The sequence below is a fragment of the Helicoverpa zea genome, chromosome 8 (assembly GCF_022581195.2).
Source record: "Helicoverpa zea isolate HzStark_Cry1AcR chromosome 8, ilHelZeax1.1, whole genome shotgun sequence".
NCBI lineage: Eukaryota > Metazoa > Arthropoda > Insecta > Lepidoptera > Noctuidae > Helicoverpa > Helicoverpa zea.
The window spans coordinates 10,173,305-10,194,517 of record NC_061459.1 but is presented as its reverse complement, the minus strand read 5'-3'; the positions used below and the strand labels follow the sequence as shown (position 1 = coordinate 10,194,517).

The 21,213-nt window shown below is 34.8% G+C and overlaps 2 protein-coding genes across 3 annotated transcripts; one reads left to right on the top strand and one right to left on the bottom strand.

The window, feature by feature from the left end:
- Positions 1–525: 525 nt before the first annotated feature.
- LOC124632418 lies at positions 526–11,571 on the bottom strand. 2 transcript variants are annotated; one of them, XM_047167257.1, is made up of 19 exons: positions 11,297–11,571; positions 10,605–10,973; positions 9,977–10,218; positions 9,395–9,682; positions 9,138–9,247; positions 8,731–9,060; positions 8,332–8,524; positions 7,743–7,901; positions 7,340–7,465; positions 6,727–6,868; positions 6,300–6,524; positions 5,833–6,010; positions 5,242–5,361; positions 4,465–4,674; positions 3,982–4,099; positions 3,129–3,348; positions 2,512–2,669; positions 2,131–2,236; positions 526–1,875 (listed from the first exon to the last, which is right to left on the bottom strand). In XM_047167257.1, exons 1-19 carry the CDS (start codon positions 11,396–11,398, stop codon positions 1,732–1,734), a joined length of 3,540 nt encoding a protein of 1,179 aa, XP_047023213.1. In that variant the 5' UTR covers positions 11,399–11,571; the 3' UTR covers positions 526–1,731. The 2 variants fall into 2 exon arrangements, 1 of the variants encoding a protein (XP_047023213.1); XR_006984621.1 differs by lacking the exon at positions 2,512–2,669 and having other exon boundaries at positions 1,733–1,875; positions 11,297–11,570.
- Positions 11,572–12,693: 1,122 nt separating this feature from the next.
- LOC124632419 (post-GPI attachment to proteins factor 2-like) lies at positions 12,694–19,219 on the top strand. The gene is made up of 6 exons (XM_047167258.1): positions 12,694–13,227; positions 13,301–13,432; positions 14,754–14,915; positions 16,212–16,317; positions 16,572–16,778; positions 17,345–19,219. Exons 1-6 carry the CDS (start codon positions 13,117–13,119, stop codon positions 17,473–17,475), a joined length of 849 nt encoding a protein of 282 aa, XP_047023214.1. The 5' UTR covers positions 12,694–13,116; the 3' UTR covers positions 17,476–19,219.
- The last annotated feature ends 1,994 nt before the right edge of the window (positions 19,220–21,213 follow it).

The following is a 21,213-nucleotide window of genomic DNA, read 5'->3' as shown; positions in this document are numbered from 1 at the left end:
ATTGCTCAGTTGTTTATGTGCTAGTATAGTTATCTCATATTTTTATGTAAATGTAAATCGTTTGTTCATGTATGTAAAGTGTGTAACTTATTTGCTTGTCCTTATGTGATAAACATAACTATCTATTACACTTATTATAAAATTATGTTTGAACCTAATTATAAGTTAAAAAATAAAATGCTAGTAACACTGTAGTGCTACCTTAATGAATAACAATTGTGGACAATGTGTATTTTAGATTTCGTTAGAATACAAAATTGCTAATCCCTATTGCATTGCTATGAAATGTGTACCTTAACGTATAAACTATTATTGCTCGTATCATATGTTTACAGGGTCGCAGGGATACTTCAACACTTGTAATATTTACTAATTACAAGTTTTAAGTAAACAACATTGCATAGACAATAACTTCCACGTATTGGATTTCCAACCTTATTTTTAACAGCATAAGATTCAAAAGTGGTCTATTGTAGGGATGTCGATTGGGCCTCCAACTTAGGTATCGAAAATAAAAGACAGGAATGCAATTTTAAAAAGTTTATTGGAATTGAGAAACACGTCAGTCTTAAGAGTCTAAACAAATGTTACTGCAAAAACATTAAGAATTACCGCGGTAACAAAACTTGCTCTAACTGTACTTTTCATAGACCTCATAATTTAGGCAAGAATCTAACATTTTTAGGCAAAGAAAACTATGACTAGGTATAAAATACAAACCAATAATCGGTTAGTTACAAAATGAACTGAAATAAATTGTAAAACACGACAACAAAGGAATGATTCAACATTTTGTTCTTATAGGCGGAAACATACAACTTACAAAAAAACTTTTGAACTTTAAATGTAGGACAGCTTACATACTACCGATGTTTCAAGCTCGATTGAATTACATGTAATAACTATTATTTGAATCGATTGATATCATTTAAAAATGCACGAATTCTATATTTGATAGTTTAAAAATCTTCAGTATAATGATATAGTTTTAAATGCACATACAGGATGTTTTAACCGCCAAACCCCCGTTGCCTTAGCCCCAATGGCCTATGTGGACACAAACATAATTTGGGGTCAGTTGAATCACAGGTCAGTTGGGACATGGCAGTGGGGAGGTGGTACAACGAACAGACAACCAGTAGAAAGACCACAACAGCTGTTTTCTTAAGAAAATCGTCCTTCGAATAAAATACAGGTGAAACTTTTTCTACTATAGAATATTAAGTTCGAATCATTCGGTTAAAACTTACAACTATTGTCACAACATTATTGTTATAATTTATTTATTAATCATTGAAATGCCTGTAATAGTCATACATTTATGTAATATACTTATTTTTGTTCAGATCGGATTCCAAGCGAAATAAATACAGCCGGTATGAGTGAGTATATATTGGGGAACATCAATATGTATTACTGCTAAGAAAAAACTCGTTGTTTTGCACTACTGGATACGAATAAATTAGTTTAATATTATCTGGTGATTTTAGCCCGAGGTATCTTCAAGCTAAAATCAGTATTTTCGGTTGATCCTTTGGCAAAGCATAGTTTCTTAGACGCACCCTGGTCAATATGATTGCGCAACCAATGTTGTTTTTAAAAACTTTGCGCAATCATTGCGCAACATTTACTCTCAATGTCAATTAATTGATAATTGTATTGCGCAATTATATTGACCGTATGACGCGCCTTGTACAGTCGTTGGTTTACTCGGCATAATTATAGTATAATTTATTTCTGTTTAGGTTTCGCCTTGGCCGCATCGCCGAAGAGCATGAGACACATGGTGGCATGAAGACATGCCTTCGCCGGTAGGAACTTTTCGTCGAAGGTGAGAGCGTAGCGATACATCCACACTGCCGGTTCGTATTCCGCCTAGAAATTATTAAATATACTATAAGCCCACTTCTGAAAATTCGTTCGTTCACACAATGGCTTGAATATCTTTTGTTGAATGTTTTTAAAGGAACAATTTTTTGGGTAAATTATGTTAATGTTATAAGCATCTAAATTGTGCTGAATTTTTAATCTGGCAAAAATTTTATCATTTTATAGATAATATATAAACTGCGCAATATTGAAAGACGAGAAATATTGAGATTTTCAAACATAAGTAAAAAAAATACTTACAAGGTACGTGTGCGATACTCCCACTAGGAACGCGTCTATTTTACTCTTTGGTTGTGTGTAGAATGAGAGGTAGGCCACTTCCTTAGCGTCTTTTATCTTTGACTGTCTGTTTAAATAGAAAAACAATATTTTAAGGTCATTGAAGATCCAGGGAAGGTTTAATCGATACGAAATTCTCACTACAAAACTTAAATATTTGTTGAAGATTTGTCTAAAAAAAATGTGGCTGCAAAATGGACTTGGCTTATTTCAACGTCATAATCTGTCATTTTTTAGACAAGTGTCAACAGACGTTTAAAAGTTTTTGTGGTACGACAGTTCATTTTTATATTTTCTCGGACCTTAAGTAATATGATTAAATAACTGTTACAGTGAACATACATGACGAGCAACGCAGTGAGTGCTCTAGCAGCTTGCGGCGCCAGCGCGGGCGGCGCTCGCGCCTGCGCGGCGGCCAGGCAGCGCGCCGCGCACGCGCCGCGCCCGCCCGCGCCGCACCACCAGCCCGCCGCCGCCGCGCCCGCCCAGCAGCCAGGCCGCTGGGAGGAAGCCAGATTACACATTACTAGATTATATGCAATTGAATATTTACATATAAATATGATATATTATGGTCCATTTGCGTCGCTTATTGCATATTTTACCCTAAAACTTGTGATGACAAATATTTCCGTTACATTTACAATATTTCTGGGTAGGATTGTTATGAAATACATAGATACTTTGTGCGGTACAAAATTGTAATCTAGAAAATTGACTCGAATGTTACTCTTCTTTGAAAATCTGTTTAAACATTAAAGATATATTGCACAGCAAACACACGTAAGAAAGAACTGTTTGACACCTCTTCAATTTCGTTAAAAGACATTGGAAAGCTTTTAAAATCATATCAATTTAGAGCTCACAATGTTAAGTCTTATTGTTAAGTTGTTTTTCAATTTTAAATATAATTCTACCACATAAAAACCCGCATTTTCATTAAAAACCCCTATACTCACAGTTTCCACATATTTAGCTATCTTCGCTCCCAGGGTGACATAATCATAGAAATTGAACATTTCTGCAAACTGGTGCATTAAACTGAGCACAGGTTCCCAATTTTCCGTGTCTACCCTCATTAATCGCTCTAGGAAGAAATCTTTTGAGGGATCAACGTTCAAGCGACATTCTGGTATCTTTTTGCTTGATGGTTGTAGTGCGGTTATTTCTGATGGTAACCTGAAAAAGACTGTCATTTAGAAAGAAAATAGTTTACATAGGAGTCAGTTGCCTGCTTTGTCGGAGCATATAGCGTTAATCAAATAATAATTTCTTCATATATTTGGATGCTCCGATGGACTTGATAAAAAATCCATTGAATGGCACTGGGCGGTTCTAAGCTAGACTATCGAACTGAGGTATACTTAGTTTTCAAGACCACTTATAATCTTAGGTAATCCTGTAACTATAAATGCAAAACTTTGTATGTAGAATGTATGATGATGAAAATTCACTGTAATAATGGTTCCATATCAAAATAACATATAAGCTACTTTTTATCCATGTGCGTAAAGTATTTTCCGTCGAGATGACAGAATCCTCCGAGCCTTTTCCCAATCATGTTGGGGTCGGCTTCCAGTCTAACCGGATTCAGCTGAGTACCAGTGCTTTACAAGAAGCGACTGCCTGTCTGACCTCCTCAACCCAGTTACCCGGGCAACTCGATACCCCTTGGTTAGACTGGTGTCAGACTTACTGGCTTCTGACTACCCGTAACGACTGCCAAGGATGTTCAATGACAGCCGGGACCTACAGTTTAACGTGCCATCCAGATGATACTGAAACGAAAAAAAGTTTGAAAGTTAAACTTACTTAGAATCAGATTCACTAAGCAGCTCCCTAAAACTGATGATATGCAGCCAATAACCCAGTTCTAAATGCTGGTAAGTGCAATCCTCTTCTTTCAACGCCAAGTCGGCTGGTTGAATACCTTTGTGACATACAAATATGGTAAGTATTCTCTTTGTAATAGGGTATAATATCTCTATCACTTTGAATTCAAATAATGAAAAAGATCATGATTTGAAAATACATTTCAGCGTTAATTTGAAAACAATATTAACTAGGCAAAAAAATATTGAGACTATTTTCTTTTAAGAATAGTGTGTCAGCAACTATAGGGCTAACCAATAAAATTGATAACAAGAAAAATAAATATTTACAATTCACATCACAAATCAGAAATACCTCATATAAGTATGAGTACACTGCTTTTTTAACTGACTTTCCAAAAAGGAGTCGGTCAAACAAATTTATTAGTTTTTTTAGAATAAAATAAAAATAAACAACAATTACTTGAACATCCCCTATTCCCGCAGCCTTTCAACTCATTGCCGACAGTTTTCATCATGGCGTCAAAGTTCCTCTGATGTGCCGCCCTATCGAACCGTTCCTTCGGCATATTGTCTACGAAACGGTCAAACAGACCGTCATTGAGATCGTCCACCGGCGAACCCTGGATATTATCATCTTTTAGTTCAAGCATTCTCACTAAAGTGCTGCTTTCTGCGACAATTAGATACATATCTAAATTAAGTGGGGGTTAGTTGAAACACTGGTAAGATGAGACAGATAAAATACAAGAAAAGTTTGTAAACAATAAAGTAAGATTTATTTAATGAAAGATTGCTTATTAATATACCAGAGTAGATCCCTTTTAAAACATAATAAAATAATAGTAGGATGAAACTTCAGATCGCCCGTAATTTATTTTTCTTATCTTTTTGTGGTTTTCTCTTGTTTTTACAATGAGTTCCATCCTACTATAATTTTCTTAACATTTTTAAAGGCCTAATAGTCGAGTCACATGAAATGAAAGTTAGAAGTAGACAAGTAGGTAGGTGTTGCACTGAAGCAAATATGTCGTTATAAACGTTGTTTATACATATTTATATTTCCTTTCCGTCTCAATTTCGAAGAAATGTGTTGGAAGCAAAGATAAAACGTATTCTGCATTCACTATTTATTGCAATGAGCAGCTTATACATACAATCAACTATATTTCTGTCAAACAATTATTTTTTACTTTCAAAACAAGATTGTATTTAGAGAATTGTAGTTATCTATACTCACCACGATCTGAATGGGCGTTAAAACACTGTAGGTTAGTGAGATGGCAGTTGGTACCATCTTTCTCGCATACCATACTCATGCCAGGTTCTACTTGTGTGCATATATCTGCTTCACTGAATTCTGTAACCATAATAAGCGTATTTCATTTTCGAACTAAGAAATTGTAGTCATTATGATATATTGTATAATCAATAGGGACCGTAATGGTCAATAGGACATTATAAATTAATAAGAGAAGAATGAGTTTTTGCTAAGTAAGGTCTAGTCATTTTATTCCTCATCAAGCAAAATCTGAAAAGTCCTGGCACGCCTTCTTTGGAACCTGCCCATTCTCACGACAATAACTGTCATAAATACATTGTGTCAAAAAAACATTGTCACAGACTGTACATAAAACCTATGATAAATATATTCAGAATTAAAAATATCAAAATAAACAGAAGTTATAAGGTTGTTTTTAGATTCTTGCCTTCCATATGCCGCGTCTGAATAAAGACGGCCGCAGTTGCGCTACTGCTTTGTATGAATTTACATGAAATGCTGCCGCTTTGGATCGAAGCGTACCTTTATACAACTATAAAACACACATACCAAATTCCTGCAGCACGTTAACCTGCTTGAACAGACAAGCCCAGCCGTATAACATATTCCTGGCCAGTCCCTTCATAAACCCTGGCTCTACTCGTATCACTTGCTTGAGGTGAAACATGTGTGTGTTTCTATGTTTCTTTATCATGTTCAGTTCAGCGAGTATGAAGTTTGTTGCTGGCTGACAGAAAAAAGTCTACTTAGAAAAAATATCAGAGATATTTTTGATTGAAATAAAATTCATTAGTATTAGGAAAACAGTAGACTTTTTGGTGGATTTTAAAAACAAACTATCCATATGCTTATTTGCTGATGTCAACTTTTAGCACTCTCTAGAAGGCGAATCAACAGTTACAGACGGTTTATAGAAATCCGTATTTGGTCCTTAGAAAAGCTTACTATTTACTTGACGTTATTTTGTTCTATATAAATTACTCTATTACTAGTAAATACGTTCTAAACATACATACCTCATACAAACTCATTTTGAAAGCCTCTTCCGCGGCCGCCAAAGATTCATCAAAATAGCCCATTTCCAAATAAATAGAGGCCAAAGATATCAGCACTATATCTTTGAACCTCGCCTCGACAGTTCTACTGGCCGTCATTATACAATGTAAGGCGTTCACGTTGTTGCCTCTAACACGCCAGTAGAGAGACGAAAGGGTGTATAGAACCCATTTTGGAGCTAATTTCTGGAAGGAATAGAATATTTTTTTTATGTGTGATAAAACAGTGTTGACGAAATTTAGTGCAATCTCATTTAAATATGGGCCTCATGTAAGACCGACCTACATATTTATATGTTTTATTTTAGGAAATCGCCTCAATCTTAACGCAAAGCTTAAAATATATACCGCTATTTTGCTATATCCCTGAAAGATTATGAGATCTTACCATCTGCATAGCAGCGTAAATGCGCTGGCCTATTTCAGCATCTTGCATGTTACGCACCGACTCAATGTCGCCATTCCCCACGTATTCTAATAGTTTTTCACGTAAGTGCTCCGTTACTATGACGTCACTTACTATTTGTGGCCTGGAAATAAATGAAATTGCTTTAAGTTACACTTTCGAATATTAGTTAGCAGAAACCTCCTGTCGCCATAAAAATGCATATCAAAACCTCTTCTTCGAATCTTCGAACTTACGTAAAGAATGTATAATATTTGGATTTCAAATTATCGTGACCAGGAAGTCACATATAAATTCACACATTAGCATTAGGTACAGACCAGAACCTTCGTGAGTCTTCGTCTTTCTATGACTCCACGACTCGACCCCTACTGAGCTCCCGAGCTCACTAATACAAACACTATTGCATGTACAGTACATATACACACACACAATTTTGAAGTTTGGGTCAACCGCTTTCGGGAAATAAAACATCTATACCGTTTTAACTCAGCAATTTTTATACATTTATACTATGGCTAGACCTCTTTATTTTTGGAAAAACTGCACCATGTTACAAGTAGGCATTAAAAATTTACTGTTTGAAATAACTTACTTCTGCGCTTTCTTCTGCGTGAAGGTAGCGGCTTCCTTGTCATTGGGACAGTTGGGTGGATGCCACGGTAACTCGTGTTCTACAGTCGCTGGCACACCGATCCTGTCTGACAGCAGTGTTCTTAATCTGCAAACAACAACGGTATTTGTTTTTAGGACAAAAGCCCAAGTTCAACAGCAACATTAATTTTCGAAAACAACCATTTACTTTGTAAAATCCGAACTTATTAATAGTCTTTTAATTGCAATGAAGCTATGAAATGTTATAGGGAAGATGTTTATTTAAGAATTAAAGGAAAAAGGGTCTACTTTGTCTACTTTACATTTGGTTAACATGGTCACACTGATAAAAAAAAGAGAATAAAATACAGCATAATTATTTTAATAGGGAACATTATATTTACCTCAGTCCTTTATTCTCAAATGGTAAAAATATTTGGTATACAGCTTCTAAATTATCTGGAAACGACTGTGCATTGTCTTTACAATTCTTATTTGTCGGCCACTCAGGTTCCTTATCGAATTCTTCTGTATTTCGACTTACTTTTAATGTTGTTGGATATCTAATAATGAAACAGATTTTATAAGAATGTTATAAAAACATATAACCGAGTTTCCTGTTAGGGAAATATATTCTTGTTAATTGGATGTATTAAAAAAATTGTCTATCTGCTAGCATATGAATAGCCATACATTTTCACTGCTACCGGTTATTTTTTCTTATGTGCTATTCTTACTAATGTTGTATTTGGCAATCCAAAGCAAAGTAAGTTTTTTATTTATGCCTAAACTAGCATCCGCTCGCGGCTTCGCCCGCGTGGTGTGTTGATAAAAAGAAGCCTATATGTTAATCCAGGGTATCACCTATCTACATACCAATTTCAATCAAATCGGTATAGCCGTTTTTGCGTGAAAGAATAACAAACATACGCTCTCACAAACTTCCTCATTTATAATATTAGTAGGATCAGTAGGATAGTATGATATACTTACAGTACAATTCCAGTATCATATTCTAGAATATTTTCTTCAATTTCATAGGCTGGTTTCTTTTCAGGAGTTATTGGAGGATCAATCTTCTTTTGTTTAACAACAGGTTTTGGAGTCTTGACTTGCTTCTGTTTCTCTCTATCAGCTTTTTCTAAATCTTGAATATCTTTGATTTCTTTGATGATTATTGAAAAGTCTGTGCATGAAAACAATCGTTATTATTGCTAATCAAATAACATTGGCAAACATACATGCAACTAAGTCGATTCCCGGTGATGGTATGACCCTTTTATAGAATAGCATTATGTAGAAGTGAGTAGAAAAAATACATAGTGAAAGTAAAGGGAAGATAAATAAGATACCTATATAAAATAATATATAAAATATGTTTCTAAAACTTACCATTAACAGAATCTGGAAACAAATCGGGTAAAGACGGTATTGGTCCGATTTCTTTTACTATTTTGCCATCAGTCTCTTTGTAATTATCATATAGGGGTTCAACCTCTTCCATGGTGACATGTCGACCTATTTGTTGCAACAGTTTTCGTAAACTATATGCGGACTCTATCGCAAGAACTCCTTTCTCTTTCAACCAGTTATCATTGTATGTAGGTCCGTCCAAAAAGTATTGTATTAACGAGTATTTGTCCCCTTCTTTTTTTAACTCCCTCATATTTAAACCTGTTAGTTCTGACATCTTGTCGAAGCTTTTTCCTACGTCCATGAAATCTATAAGAAAAATTGTAGGTATTTTTGATCTACATTGGCAAAAGAGAAATTACAATTGACTTCTTCCGATGTCTTACCAAACTCTTCTGTAAGTTCCATGGTCCTTATAAGAGCAGCTTGGGATTTTAGCCAATGAGCTTCTCGTTCAATGTATTGCGACAATTCCTCGCGCAGTCTACTTAAAGTACTGTAAAGTTAAAAATTCTATAATTGGAAGATAACAATGGCATGTTAAACATAAACCCATAATGGTGAGAATAGAATACAACAGTAAACAATTATCCTTAAAAGGACTTGAGGATAAAACAACACCAATTAACACATTAATACTCACTCTTGAACGACTTCCAATCTTTTTAACACAAAACTATGACACAACAGTCCATTCCTATGTCTTTCTGCCAAATCAAATGATGGATTCAACTGTAGGCATGTGTCAAAATGTTTTAAAGAGCTGTTAAAGTCTCCCATGACTGCGAAAGCATTGCCTAGTATAAAATGATTGATTGGGCAATGCTCATCGTGGTCTACGGCTGCCCCGAGAACAATAATAGCATCATCTGCCACTTTACTACGATGGAGTATTAATCCCATGCTTAAAAGAGCTATGTCTTTGTATTCTCTGCAATTAAAATTGTATAACATTTAGAGTATTTATGTTAGTGTTATGAGGAAAATATGATATTTTCATTACAAGGATATTTAGATCATATTGTCTGTTATTGAATAGCTTTACAAGAATTTATCATACTGAAACAGTGGCCACATATCCAAACCACAATGGTCCATTATTAAGTACATATTATCAAATTTGATACAGCCATATGCTCTTTAGAAAACAATAAAAAATTAATTGTTTTACGTGGATCCATGCAAAGAAGGGGTTTAAATAATTTTAAAATATTATTGTTCTTACCTAGGTGCATAATGCACAGCCCTGCGGCTACACTCCATAGCTTTAGGAGCGTTACCTCTAACCCTCCAATAAAGAGAAGCCATATTGTAATGTAGCCATGAAGAACTATTCTTCTTAAGAACTCCAGCTAACCAGTGACCGAACTGATCAACACTCATTTCTGTAATCTCTGTGTTAGATGACATATGTTCAGGTAAAGATGTTTCAGGACTCACACTAAGATTCTCTCTCTTTTGCATACTCTGAAAAATTATAATAACAAAGTTACAACATTTGCATCTGAAATAACTGATTCATCACCATCATCACATCAACCAATTGTTGGTCACTACTAAAAATACACTTCTCCTAAAGAATGCCATATAACTGCTTGCTTTATGATAAATAAATTAATGATTAGAAAGATTTATAAATATACCCCCTTACTTATAAAAATCTCTAATTGCCTTCTTAGCAACATTTTTACTAATCACTACTTAAAGTCTTAAGTAGTGCTTAAATGTTAGTTAAGACGTGCTTAAGCAACGTTTATAAGTAAGAATTTTCTTAAACAGCCCTTAAGTATTACTTATTATTTAATTCACGTTTCTAAGTAAGGCTGATAGTTTTTTTTTTCTCTTGAACATACCTCCAAATGCTCAAAAGCGCACATACTGAAAGTCAACGAAGAAATCTTCTTACAGTCCGGGACATCAGCGTCTCCATAATTCAAATTATGGAGAGTAAACTCTTCTGTCCCAATCTTTGTTTTTGCTTCTTCTAAAGAGGATGTATACCAGTCTATCAGGTTTAATTGACCTACTTTGACACAGTACTCATCTTCAATCAGTAATGAGTTTATATCTGTATCACGCTCAAGGTCGGCCCACAATCCTCTTATTATCTGTTGTCGTTTGGCCAAGTAATGATGTAAGTTTATAATATTGTCCCAGCGCGTGTCTTGGTTTAGGAACGCCAGTAAGTCATATGGCTGTACTAAATTGAATGGAGAATCCAGCTGAAATTTTTAAAATTATGGTGTATTCCATTCATAACTTATTTTGATAAAAATAAATAATTTTGTAATGTGAAGACGGTGTGACATATTTTGGAGTTAACTAAGTTTCATCTACAGATCTATTTATAGGTTGAGATGATAATTGAAATGGCAACAACAATATCGTAACTGATTCCTGCCCAAGGCTATTAGCAATACCATTTCTTCAAAATAACATACCAATTAACAAAGAATACATATTATTTGAATCTATAGCTTATAACTTATAATAGGGTTTTTCTGAACGGTAAAGAATAATACACTACAGGAAATTATTATCATACCCGAGGCTGAATAAGGCCACCTTCAGTGACCATCCAATGCGTCGATCCTTGTACCTGAATAGTACAAAAACTGAACAACCACCAAAGTTTCAAAAACTCCATGTTTATCCTTCTCGTAACACAAGAGATACTAACAAAACATATTATTGTTAAATTAAAACTAATGCCTCACAGACGAAAATGAGTAAAGTCGTTTAGATACAATATTATCATAGTAAAACAACAAACGATTTATTTCCTCAATCGGCGAGAAATACTGATCATGAGAGAAATGTCATTGAGAATGACACCTTGACATTTGACATTAAATTAGTGTTGTTCGTACATGAAAAGAGAAGCGAGAAGCCGAAAATCGATCTCAGTGGCGTGCACTTGGAGAGGCCTATGTCCAGCAGTGGACTGATATAGGCTGATGATGATGATGATGACGATGTACATGAAAAGTACTAAACAAATTCCATAATCGACTAATGGCTTTATGCTAACAAGCAGTGTTGTACTTACATCTACAGTAAAAAGTGTCCTGCAATCCAAAAACAGACAATTTAAAATAATATTTACTCGCACTAGTCTTTTTGAAGCATGATAAGTTTAATAAAAGTTTTTATCAAGCAATTGGACAATTTCGGGTAAGGGCATTATTTGATCTCTAAGTAGGCATAAAAGAATCTTCCAAAACGCTAAGGGAACAACGAACTTATCATCTACATCTGTTTAAATACAATTCAGATGTTGGGACGTACAAATTATCAGATTGACTAGGTACCTATTTGCTTGTATACCTACTCTAAAGCTTTAACATAGTTTTCCCAAAATCAGTAAGCCAGCTTTACGATCAAAACCTAACAGACAAAATTTATGTATCAAAGTTTCGAATCTAAAAAGGTGATGTTTATAACTATTACTCTTTGAAACAAAATAATTTATTTATGTTTTTCTTTTGTCTTTTTATTATTTAAAACCTTGCATTTGTTATGTATGAAACCACAGGAAAAACATATTTTTCTGGCTTATAAACAGTAAGTTTACAACTTACCATTGGCGCTCGGATAACTCCCAAATATTGGTTAGCCAGAAAATTAAATCTATTCACGTTACTACGGTATGACTACGCAGTCGCTACGAAGTGACTACGCAGCCTCTACGCGGTGCCGTAGCCTATACGCGGTGCCTACGCAGCCTCTATGGGGTATCTGCGTAGCTTCTACTCTACAACAACTCTGCCGGCTACACGAAGGATACACAGACTACGCAAAGTAGACGTGTCGCATCTACATTAATTTGCTTACTACTCGATACTTTCTTCATGGATGTTTAATTTCATCCATTATGTATGACTCAACACGAAGTATAACTATACATTTAGGTACCTACTTACAAATGCAAGTTTTTCAAGGTTTTTCGCTAAACAAAAACATATCGGAAGTTAACATTTTACACAATAGCTGTTATGAGGGGTGGTCGTACCTATTGTATAACCCTCGCGCGACAGGGCCCAATGCGCATGTCCAAATAACCTCATACAATCCACGCCTTAATTCATCCACATAAATTGTAACATTGTGCTTTTTACTGGTACAATTGCATTCGTGAATAAACACGAGAAAGCCTTACATTGGTAACTTCACCAATTATTAATATCTGACATCGATCTGGCTACTGTAATTTTTAATTCATGAAACATCGATGTTTCAAAAATGTATTTGTCTGAGTGCGAGGGGTCGTTGCAACGCTGACTGAGGTGCACAGTCGGGCTCATGGCAATTAGTAAAAACTATGTGATCGCAGTGTGTTAAAATATTGAGTGAGTGAAAGATAAAATGGTAAATGACGCACAAGTACAGTCGCCGCCAAATTTGGATGTGCGTGGCGACGAACGCACAAACCAAAAGTGTGATGTAAATAGGAGTGTTAAAATATTGGAATATAAGGTGGTATTATAAGTGGTGATATTATAATATTATCTGATTTAACAGTGAAATAATTTGCAATTTCCTTTTAAAGGGACTGCTGTGGACATGTGGTTTGAGGGAAATTTGTTTAACTGCACTCTGGCTTCCATTAGGTGCTTTAATATTTTGTTATGTGACAGCGTCTATATTTCAAGCAGATGACATACATGAAACACATTGTAGGGTAAGTATAAAAGGCCACCTACTTCTCCATAGCTTAGCATATTAGCAAAGATCAATTTTATTGAGCGTTCCAGTTTTCTTCAACACCTGCACATTTATGTTTACTTTACGACAATTTAATTACGTAAACAAATAGGTCGTTACATAAGACTAAGGATCGGTACTATGATCATTATTCTTTCATGTTTCACCCCCACTATGCAGTGCATTAAATATTGTATGGGTGCATACTTATTGATACTCGTACTTGTGACTTGATTACTCGCTTGTACTTGGAAGTTTCTTGCATTTTTGTGCATGCCTGCACCGTGCCTGGTGGCGCCTAGTACCCTACCTATCTACCAGCTACCTATCTAGTCCAAATAGTGGCAACCGATCTATGAATACGAGGTCTGATGTGTACCTATCATGAATTATATAAATACAGTAGATTAAGCTGCTGTTGCGTATGAAATAAATTTTACCTAATTTAAATACCTACACTAAGCTTAAGACCAAGCGAGTGCTGACGGCGCTAAAGTGTACCTACGTTCATTATTACTTCTTATTTAATTTTATTTGCCATGGGTCTTAAACACAATAGAAAAACCATTGTTAGTCGGATTGGCGGCAAACCACCTATTTAATTCTGAATTTTGGACAGTAAAATATTAATTTATTATACTATACTTTTAGTAACTGACTAACTATCGTACACAATAGTATGAGAATGACATGAGTATGATGTATGAGTATTAAAATTAGCGCGTAAACAATAGTAACTACTAACTACATATTACGATAGAGTATTTAAACTATTCAATAGTATACCTACCTACACTGAGAGCAAAAGTCGCAAAACTAAAAAAAATGTTTCGTATCTCATTATTTGAAATTTCAGACAACGCAATGGTACAAAAATATGTGGTAAAAAATTTACAAAGAATCGATCGAATATTTCTTTGAAACCTGCGACGTACCTAACTTGTAGTAAATCATAATTGCTTAAAAAACGAATTCAAAAACAAATAAAGTTTTACGCGCCAAATATCAACACCTATTTACAAAGTTGTTAATGGTCACAGACAGTTTCCCATTAGACACAATACGTACGAAGGTACCTATGTTTAAAAAAAGGCATGCGACTAGAATTTTTCCAGTCCCAATCTTTCTAAGAAAAGTCTAGCTATTTAGGTAGCCTAGACTATAAATGATTTTATGAGCAACCATAAAAAACCTAACAGAAAAGTACGTAGTCTTTCTCAAGCGGTAATATTGGAAAAACGGTAAATTCCTGAATGACAGTAGGGTGACAATGTTTAATGCTATTGTGTTTTTTCCAGGTCTACAATGTAGTGCCATCAATAAGTGCGATTACCGGGATAAGTCCTCAGAGGTATATTTGGAGGATATGCATCGCTTTCCACTTAGGACCAAGATTGTTGATAGGTTCTTTATATTACAACTATCACCAAGAGCGCACCTCTTATATTACCGAGGAAAAGGTACCTATATTGATTTTCTTTCTAATACAAGCTGTTGATTTGCATCCGTGCCATATTCAAGGAAGTAATTATGCTAATGATTCTCGACCCAAATCAATAAAAAAATTGGTACGTAATTTTTTTTCTTTAATTTTTTTTCGGAATTCCGTAAATGTCATCTAGCCTTATTTAAACTTGGCGCGTATGTTACTGGCGTTAAAACCGTGCTGCACCCTCACACAAACGCAAACACAAAGCATACGCAACGATCACTCATAAATTTCATTCATAAAATTGGATTACTTCGGAAATACCACGACATTACAATGACAAAAAAAGCAGTGCATATTAGTTATTTCCCATCTACTGTAATTCCAATCGATTATTTACGTATTGTATGTCCTCCTCCTGAGCTATGGCACAAATGCAAATCAACACCTTGTATACTATTTTTTTATGTAAGCTGACCTCACTAAATAATGTTAAATTTAAATACGTAACATTTAAAAGAGTTCGAAATCATACTTAAATGGTCCCTCGACAAGATCTAGTACGTAAGTCAGACTTTTGAAAATCCAGAGCTGTTAATTAGAAAACGCAAAAAGGTACGTTTGAATTAAAATCTTCCTCCTGCTTCTCGGAAGTCATTAAAAAAAGGTCAAAACTAACGCTAGCTTAAACTATACATTTTAATTCACTTTTCTATGTGCAAAAAAGGAGCGGTGTACAAAATGATTTATTCATCAACTGTGAATTTAATTTGAATATTTTTATACAATGCACTATGCAGTATCATTACGTAAAGAATGCACCATTCACTTTACATACTAGGTATAGGTATAAAAGAACCTAACCTACGAAGCCTAAGAAAGGAAGCTTCGAACCTTTACTAATTTATTTAAACGATTTGCGTTTCACCTTTGAACTTAAAAGGTTACAACGTAAATAAGTTATCTAGGTCGAATGGAACTTTAAAAATAATCCAGTCTTGAGACGATGCACTAACGGTGTTTCGATTCTAATCGTATTTAAATGCTGTAGTAATTTATAAATAACATCGTGACATCACGCCTGTTTTCTCCGAAGGGTTGGGTAGGGATAGGCATAGATATAAGCATTTACTCGTACAACATCAGGTGGAAGTTTAGCCCGACAAGAAGCTGGAGGCAAAAATGCAGCCAAAAATTGGGCAAATCTTAAGTTTCTGGGTATTCCTTATTTTGCTCTAGGAAAAAAATGCCATCAAAAAGTTCTTGTTTTTCAGCCTTGCGACCACTAGATCCATGAATTTAATAATGTCTTTATTTATTTTTTCAGGCTCGGACTGCCGCGACCAAGTTAGGGCACGCGTGCTATTGGCTTAATTTCATAGAGCTGTTTGCATTAACAGGAGTTACTTATATCTCCAATAGGGAAAACTATTGTAAGTGCACTTTTTAGTAACCTTTTATAATCCCTAGTTACTAACTAGTCAGCTCAGTCTGAATAAAAGGGTAAGATTATGTGAATTCGAGAACGTACACAGTCTTACTAAAATCGTGTAGTCATTAGATTCCCATCAAACCTCCTAAATTAAGGAACTATCAACTGACGTCATCATTCCCTAATCCAATCTCATCAGTAGAACAATCCAGCATAATAGACACACGAAGTTCATTCCCAATTCTATGTTTCCAGTCGTTCACGAGAAGATATTCATAGTGTTCATGGTAGCGGCTTTACTGCACATGCTGTGTCGAGCGCGCGTCGGTTGCATCGCGAGCGACGTGGTCGAGCCTGTGAGGACAAACAAACTTGTGTGGACTCTGTTCTACGTCGCCATCGCTGCGACCGTGGGACTGATTATATTCTTCTTGCGACACCGACTGCTGTGTCGGCCGTTAGGTAATTGTTTATTGTCAAGCTTAGGCTTTAGGTACTTTGATAGATGCCTTACCTTAACCAGTAAAGGAACGCGTTAGGCAATAATGTGGACAGGTGTAAGGTGATTAAACTGTCGTAAATATAGACAGGACAGATGGGTATCTAATATTTGGAAAACCCCCTATATTAATATATTATTTATTAGCGCAGCTCTGCACTTTTGTGACCTTTTATTAGGCATTTCTCTTTTATTCGTGCTGTGACCTTTCCGTGAAGCAAAATAAATGTCACAGCGATGAACTCTGCAGAATATTAATAGGTAGGTAAAGATTTATTGGTATTGGTGAATCATCACTCATCTAACTGGTCTACCTGCTTCTTATTTATTAACCGTTTTCTGCAGTGGCAATTTTAAAATTACCTATTTAAATATTTGATGCGTGAAGGTGCATATCGACCTATTAACTAACCTATTACACAACTTATGAACACAACAGTAAAAGTGCCCTTTTCTTCATAGATCCCAGTAGCTAAGAACTTTCGTGTTTACTAATGTTTTCCTGTAACATATTACTTTTCATTTCCAGCATTCACATGGTTCTCAGTGTGCGAATACATCTTGGCGACGGCGAACATGGCATTCCACGCGATTGTGGTCCGCGACCTCCCCCTACACGAACTACAAGTGGTGTGCCCTACTCACAGTAAGCCGAACTGAACGTGTACATACATAATTTGATTGTGAATGGAATCGGTCAGCGACATGTAACGGATTATGGATATTTGAATAGAAGACTAGAATGTTTGCATTGAAGGGCGTCTATTATGTCGATTAGACATCGAATGTCGCACTGAGGAGCAAATAATTTGGGTCAGTTGCAGAACCTTCACCATTTAATTATAGTCTTAGATTATAAAAAGGTTGAAGGGCATAATCCGATTTCATTGCTTCTGAGTGTAGACAACCCTTCTTCTTCAAACGCGTTTGATGTAAAATATTGTTCATTCGCTTGAAAATCTGAGATGTTCATCAACATCAAAGACCAGCGCGTGATTTGATTGAACAAGTCGCGTGAGTGTTCGTCAGTTGTTTTTACACTGGCGTGTTTATTTGCTAATGATGGAGTAGTTACTCACTGTCCACAGTTGAAAAGATTTATTAGCGAATGACGAGTATTTTGAAAGTTTAGCTACTGGATTATGGATTGCGATTGTATTTGATTGGACCCTGCTGTTTATAAGTAGCCTTATGCTTATGTAAAAAGGTTGGTAATGTTTGTAAATGTGGATGTTACCAACGATATACATAGTATGTAGATACAGCATTTAAATGTATGACAAAAGTAGAATAAGCTGAATGATTAAGATATGCAGAATTCTAAATTTTATAAAGCCACTCGCTCAGTTTTGGGACGAGTTCACATTGTATTTAAGCAAGTTTTGTACCACCCCCCATTTTTCTAGTGATAGCGCTAATGCACTATGAATGACCTACCTGGGGTTAATGGAATTTTCTATAGAATCCCAGAATCTGTCTATCAGCTCAGTGTACTCAAATAAACTCTGTATCTACTTAGGGCTTCACAGTATACTTGTGGATGTATGCCAAAATCAGTACCCTTAGAAGAGGAAACCAAGCCTGATGTTCAGTTACTTCATTCAGGAATACATTCGAACTTTTCAAGCTTTTTAAATTTATTCATCTTCTTTTCAACATCCAAAGAAACCTTCACCAATCATTTGGAAACCAGATCCTTCTTCCTTGTCAATTTATGGGTCAAGTTTGATCAAGCTTTACCAATTAGCTGTACCTAGAATGCTAGTTATTATGTACACTAATATTTGTCAAAATTAAAAATGAGGATCTAGTTATAATATAGAGATATAAAAATGTAGATAATAATTGCCTTATGTATTTAATAATGTGCAGTTACTCCGTTTAACAATCCTGCAGAGATTGCAATCAGTGATCCAAAGCCTGAGAAATGCTGTGAGTTTTTAAATAGGCATTTTATTATACGTTAAAGTAATCCACAATTCAGCGTCTGAAATAAAAAGAGTTAATAAGACGAATTATCTCATTTTGAACTGAAATCTAAATAATTTCAACGGCCATTTTGAAAAAATGATTGTCAAAAAGTGTTCGGAAAATTGCAAACGATTAATTAGAATATTTTACATACTTACACTAAGAAATAGGCATGTTAATAATAATAATTTAATCAGTTCAGTTTAGTACTATTGAAGTCGATTTTACTTTGTTCTTTTTTACAAATAACAGTTTGATAAAAGACGAGAAAGGTACAGAAACACCAATGTACTAGACTGGACATTTAATTAGTAATTTAGTGTAACCGCATCGTTTGTTTAGATCCTAGGCATTCGAGTGTGACAACTGAACTTGTGCACATAAGTTCAATCACGCTAGTTCATTTGATGAATAAATATCAACTTGAGTTTGATTCCTTAGTTTACTTTTTCGAACTTCATATAAGATTTTAAGGTATTGATAAGAAAATTAAGGTTTGCTATAGTTACCTACGCTTCCGCCTATCTCTTTCGGGGTAAATAGGCAAATAGTATTATTTTAATTTTATGTATTAGGTTCCTTGCCACCTAAAGAATATTCCAATTTTCTCATTTTCTCTTCTCCGCGGGCTCAGCCTTATAATGGCTGCATCATAAGTTCATTATCCTTTCCAATTAATCGACTGTGTAGTAATTTAAGTTCTTCTAGGCTAAAGTCTTCCAAATTCTAACCCTTCCTGGCTACGGGACCTATCTACTTCTCACCAGTTGTTACCAGTTATTACCTAAACCCAGAGAGTCCCAAACTTCCACGAATTTGTTGGTGCCTTTGCCGCCCAAACTCAGATGCAGATACAAAAAACAAATACCGATGTTCAATTTAATCTTGGAGAACAGAAAAGGACCAATGATTGTATTAAGTTCAGTAAAATGTATTCAATTCAAACATGTCTTAACTAAACTGGAAAGAAGATTATTTCAGTTAAAATAGTATTTATTTATTTAATTACGTTATGTACAATCAAGCTTAGATCTAATGATGTACTACCGCGGACAGTCCTGCTTGACCACTTTTAAGTATTTTTTTGGTTGTTCTTCAGAAATAGAAGCAGTATCTACCTTCGCGTTAAATAGACAACATTTTGCTTTCCCAGAAGGTACATCTTTGAGGGGTTTTCTTTCAGCAGAACTAATGCAAGAAAAATCTATTTGGCTTATATTCATCATCCTCCGAGCCTTTTCCCAATGTTGAGGTCCGGATTCAGTTGAGTACCAATATTTTACAAGGAGCGACTGCCTATCTGACCTCCTCAACCCAGTTACCCGGGCAACCCCTTGGTTAGACTAGTGTCAGACTTACTGGCTTCTGACTACCCGTAACGACTGTCAAGGATGTTCATGCGGTATTATTAGTAAAAGGTGGATTTTTCGGTGGTAGTATTTCGCCCTAGCCATATAACTGATAATTTTTTTAACTTAAGTTTAACTTGTGAGTACTCTCCATGGTACAGATCGAGAAAATTCTATCTTTCCTTCTTGTATGACTCAGTTATACTTCTGCCTAATTATAGATCAAATGCCTACCTAGATTTGTTAAACCACTGTTACCTAGTTTAGTTGTAAAAAAGCTGCAAGCAACACTTAGGTGACTAGTGCCTGCCCCAATTAAGTTAGTGCTAATTATAATAGTTAGGTGCTTATCTTAAGTACCAAAGTTAAGGTACTTGCAATAATAAGTATCTAATATATGTATTAATTAATCATTAAAAGATATAGGTACGATTCTTATTTTTCATAACCTTAAGAATAACCTATTCTTATTTTTAAACGACTTTGCATAGTTAAAAGCCTTGTTAGTTTGAGACGGTTTGGTTTATAAAACATGTGAAATTATAGTTGAACTTAAGTCCTACTTAAATTAAAAATTTGATAATATTTTAAATGGAATACAATGAATTGAATATTGAGGTAATTATTATTAATATGTCGTTGTTACATTTTAAACTTTTTGTTAGTTGTAGAAGTTGGTAAACAACATTTTATATTTTATTGAAATTAATACATTTAAATGCTTTAATATTTAGGATTGTGTATTATTCTAGTATTAAATCTAGTTTACATCATGTTTATTATAATATGTAAGTAAGGACATAAAGCACAGAAATCAATTACTTACATAAAAAATATTGAATTTCGCTAAAATTTGATACATTTACAATAAGTTATCCAGTATTTTTATTTTAATATTAATTAAGGTAGGTACCTACATGAATAAGAATTGAATAGGTATTATTAAGTTAATAGAATCATGACTGAGTATCTATGTTTTTGCTGTTGTTTAATGAATGTTAACATTACTTACATTTATAATAGTTACCGTATCTACTTTTAAATTAAAATCCGCTAAACGAATAAATATTACACAGTC

What these genes read in the sequence shown, in the direction of transcription:
- LOC124632418 (XM_047167257.1), bottom strand. Translation starts at nt 11,398, where the DNA reads ATGGAGTTTTTGAAACTTTGGTGGTTGTTCAGTTTTTGTACTATTCAG. An exon ending in AGATTGGAAGTCGTTCAAGA is followed by an intron (nt 9,248 to 9,394) that starts GTGAGTATTAAT and finishes TTAACTTTACAG; the next exon opens with TACTTTAAGTAGACTGCGCG. An exon ending in ACGCAGAAGAAAGCGCAGAA is followed by an intron (nt 6,869 to 7,339) that starts GTAAGTTATTTC and finishes ATTTATTTCCAG; the next exon opens with GCCACAAATAGTAAGTGACG.
- LOC124632419 (XM_047167258.1), top strand. Translation starts at nt 13,117, where the DNA reads ATGGTAAATGACGCACAAGTACAGTCGCCGCCAAATTTGGATGTGCGT. An exon ending in TTAAAATATTGGAATATAAG is followed by an intron (nt 13,228 to 13,300) that starts GTGGTATTATAA and finishes TTCCTTTTAAAG; the next exon opens with GGACTGCTGTGGACATGTGG. An exon ending in ACTGCTGTGTCGGCCGTTAG is followed by an intron (nt 16,779 to 17,344) that starts GTAATTGTTTAT and finishes TTTCATTTCCAG; the next exon opens with CATTCACATGGTTCTCAGTG.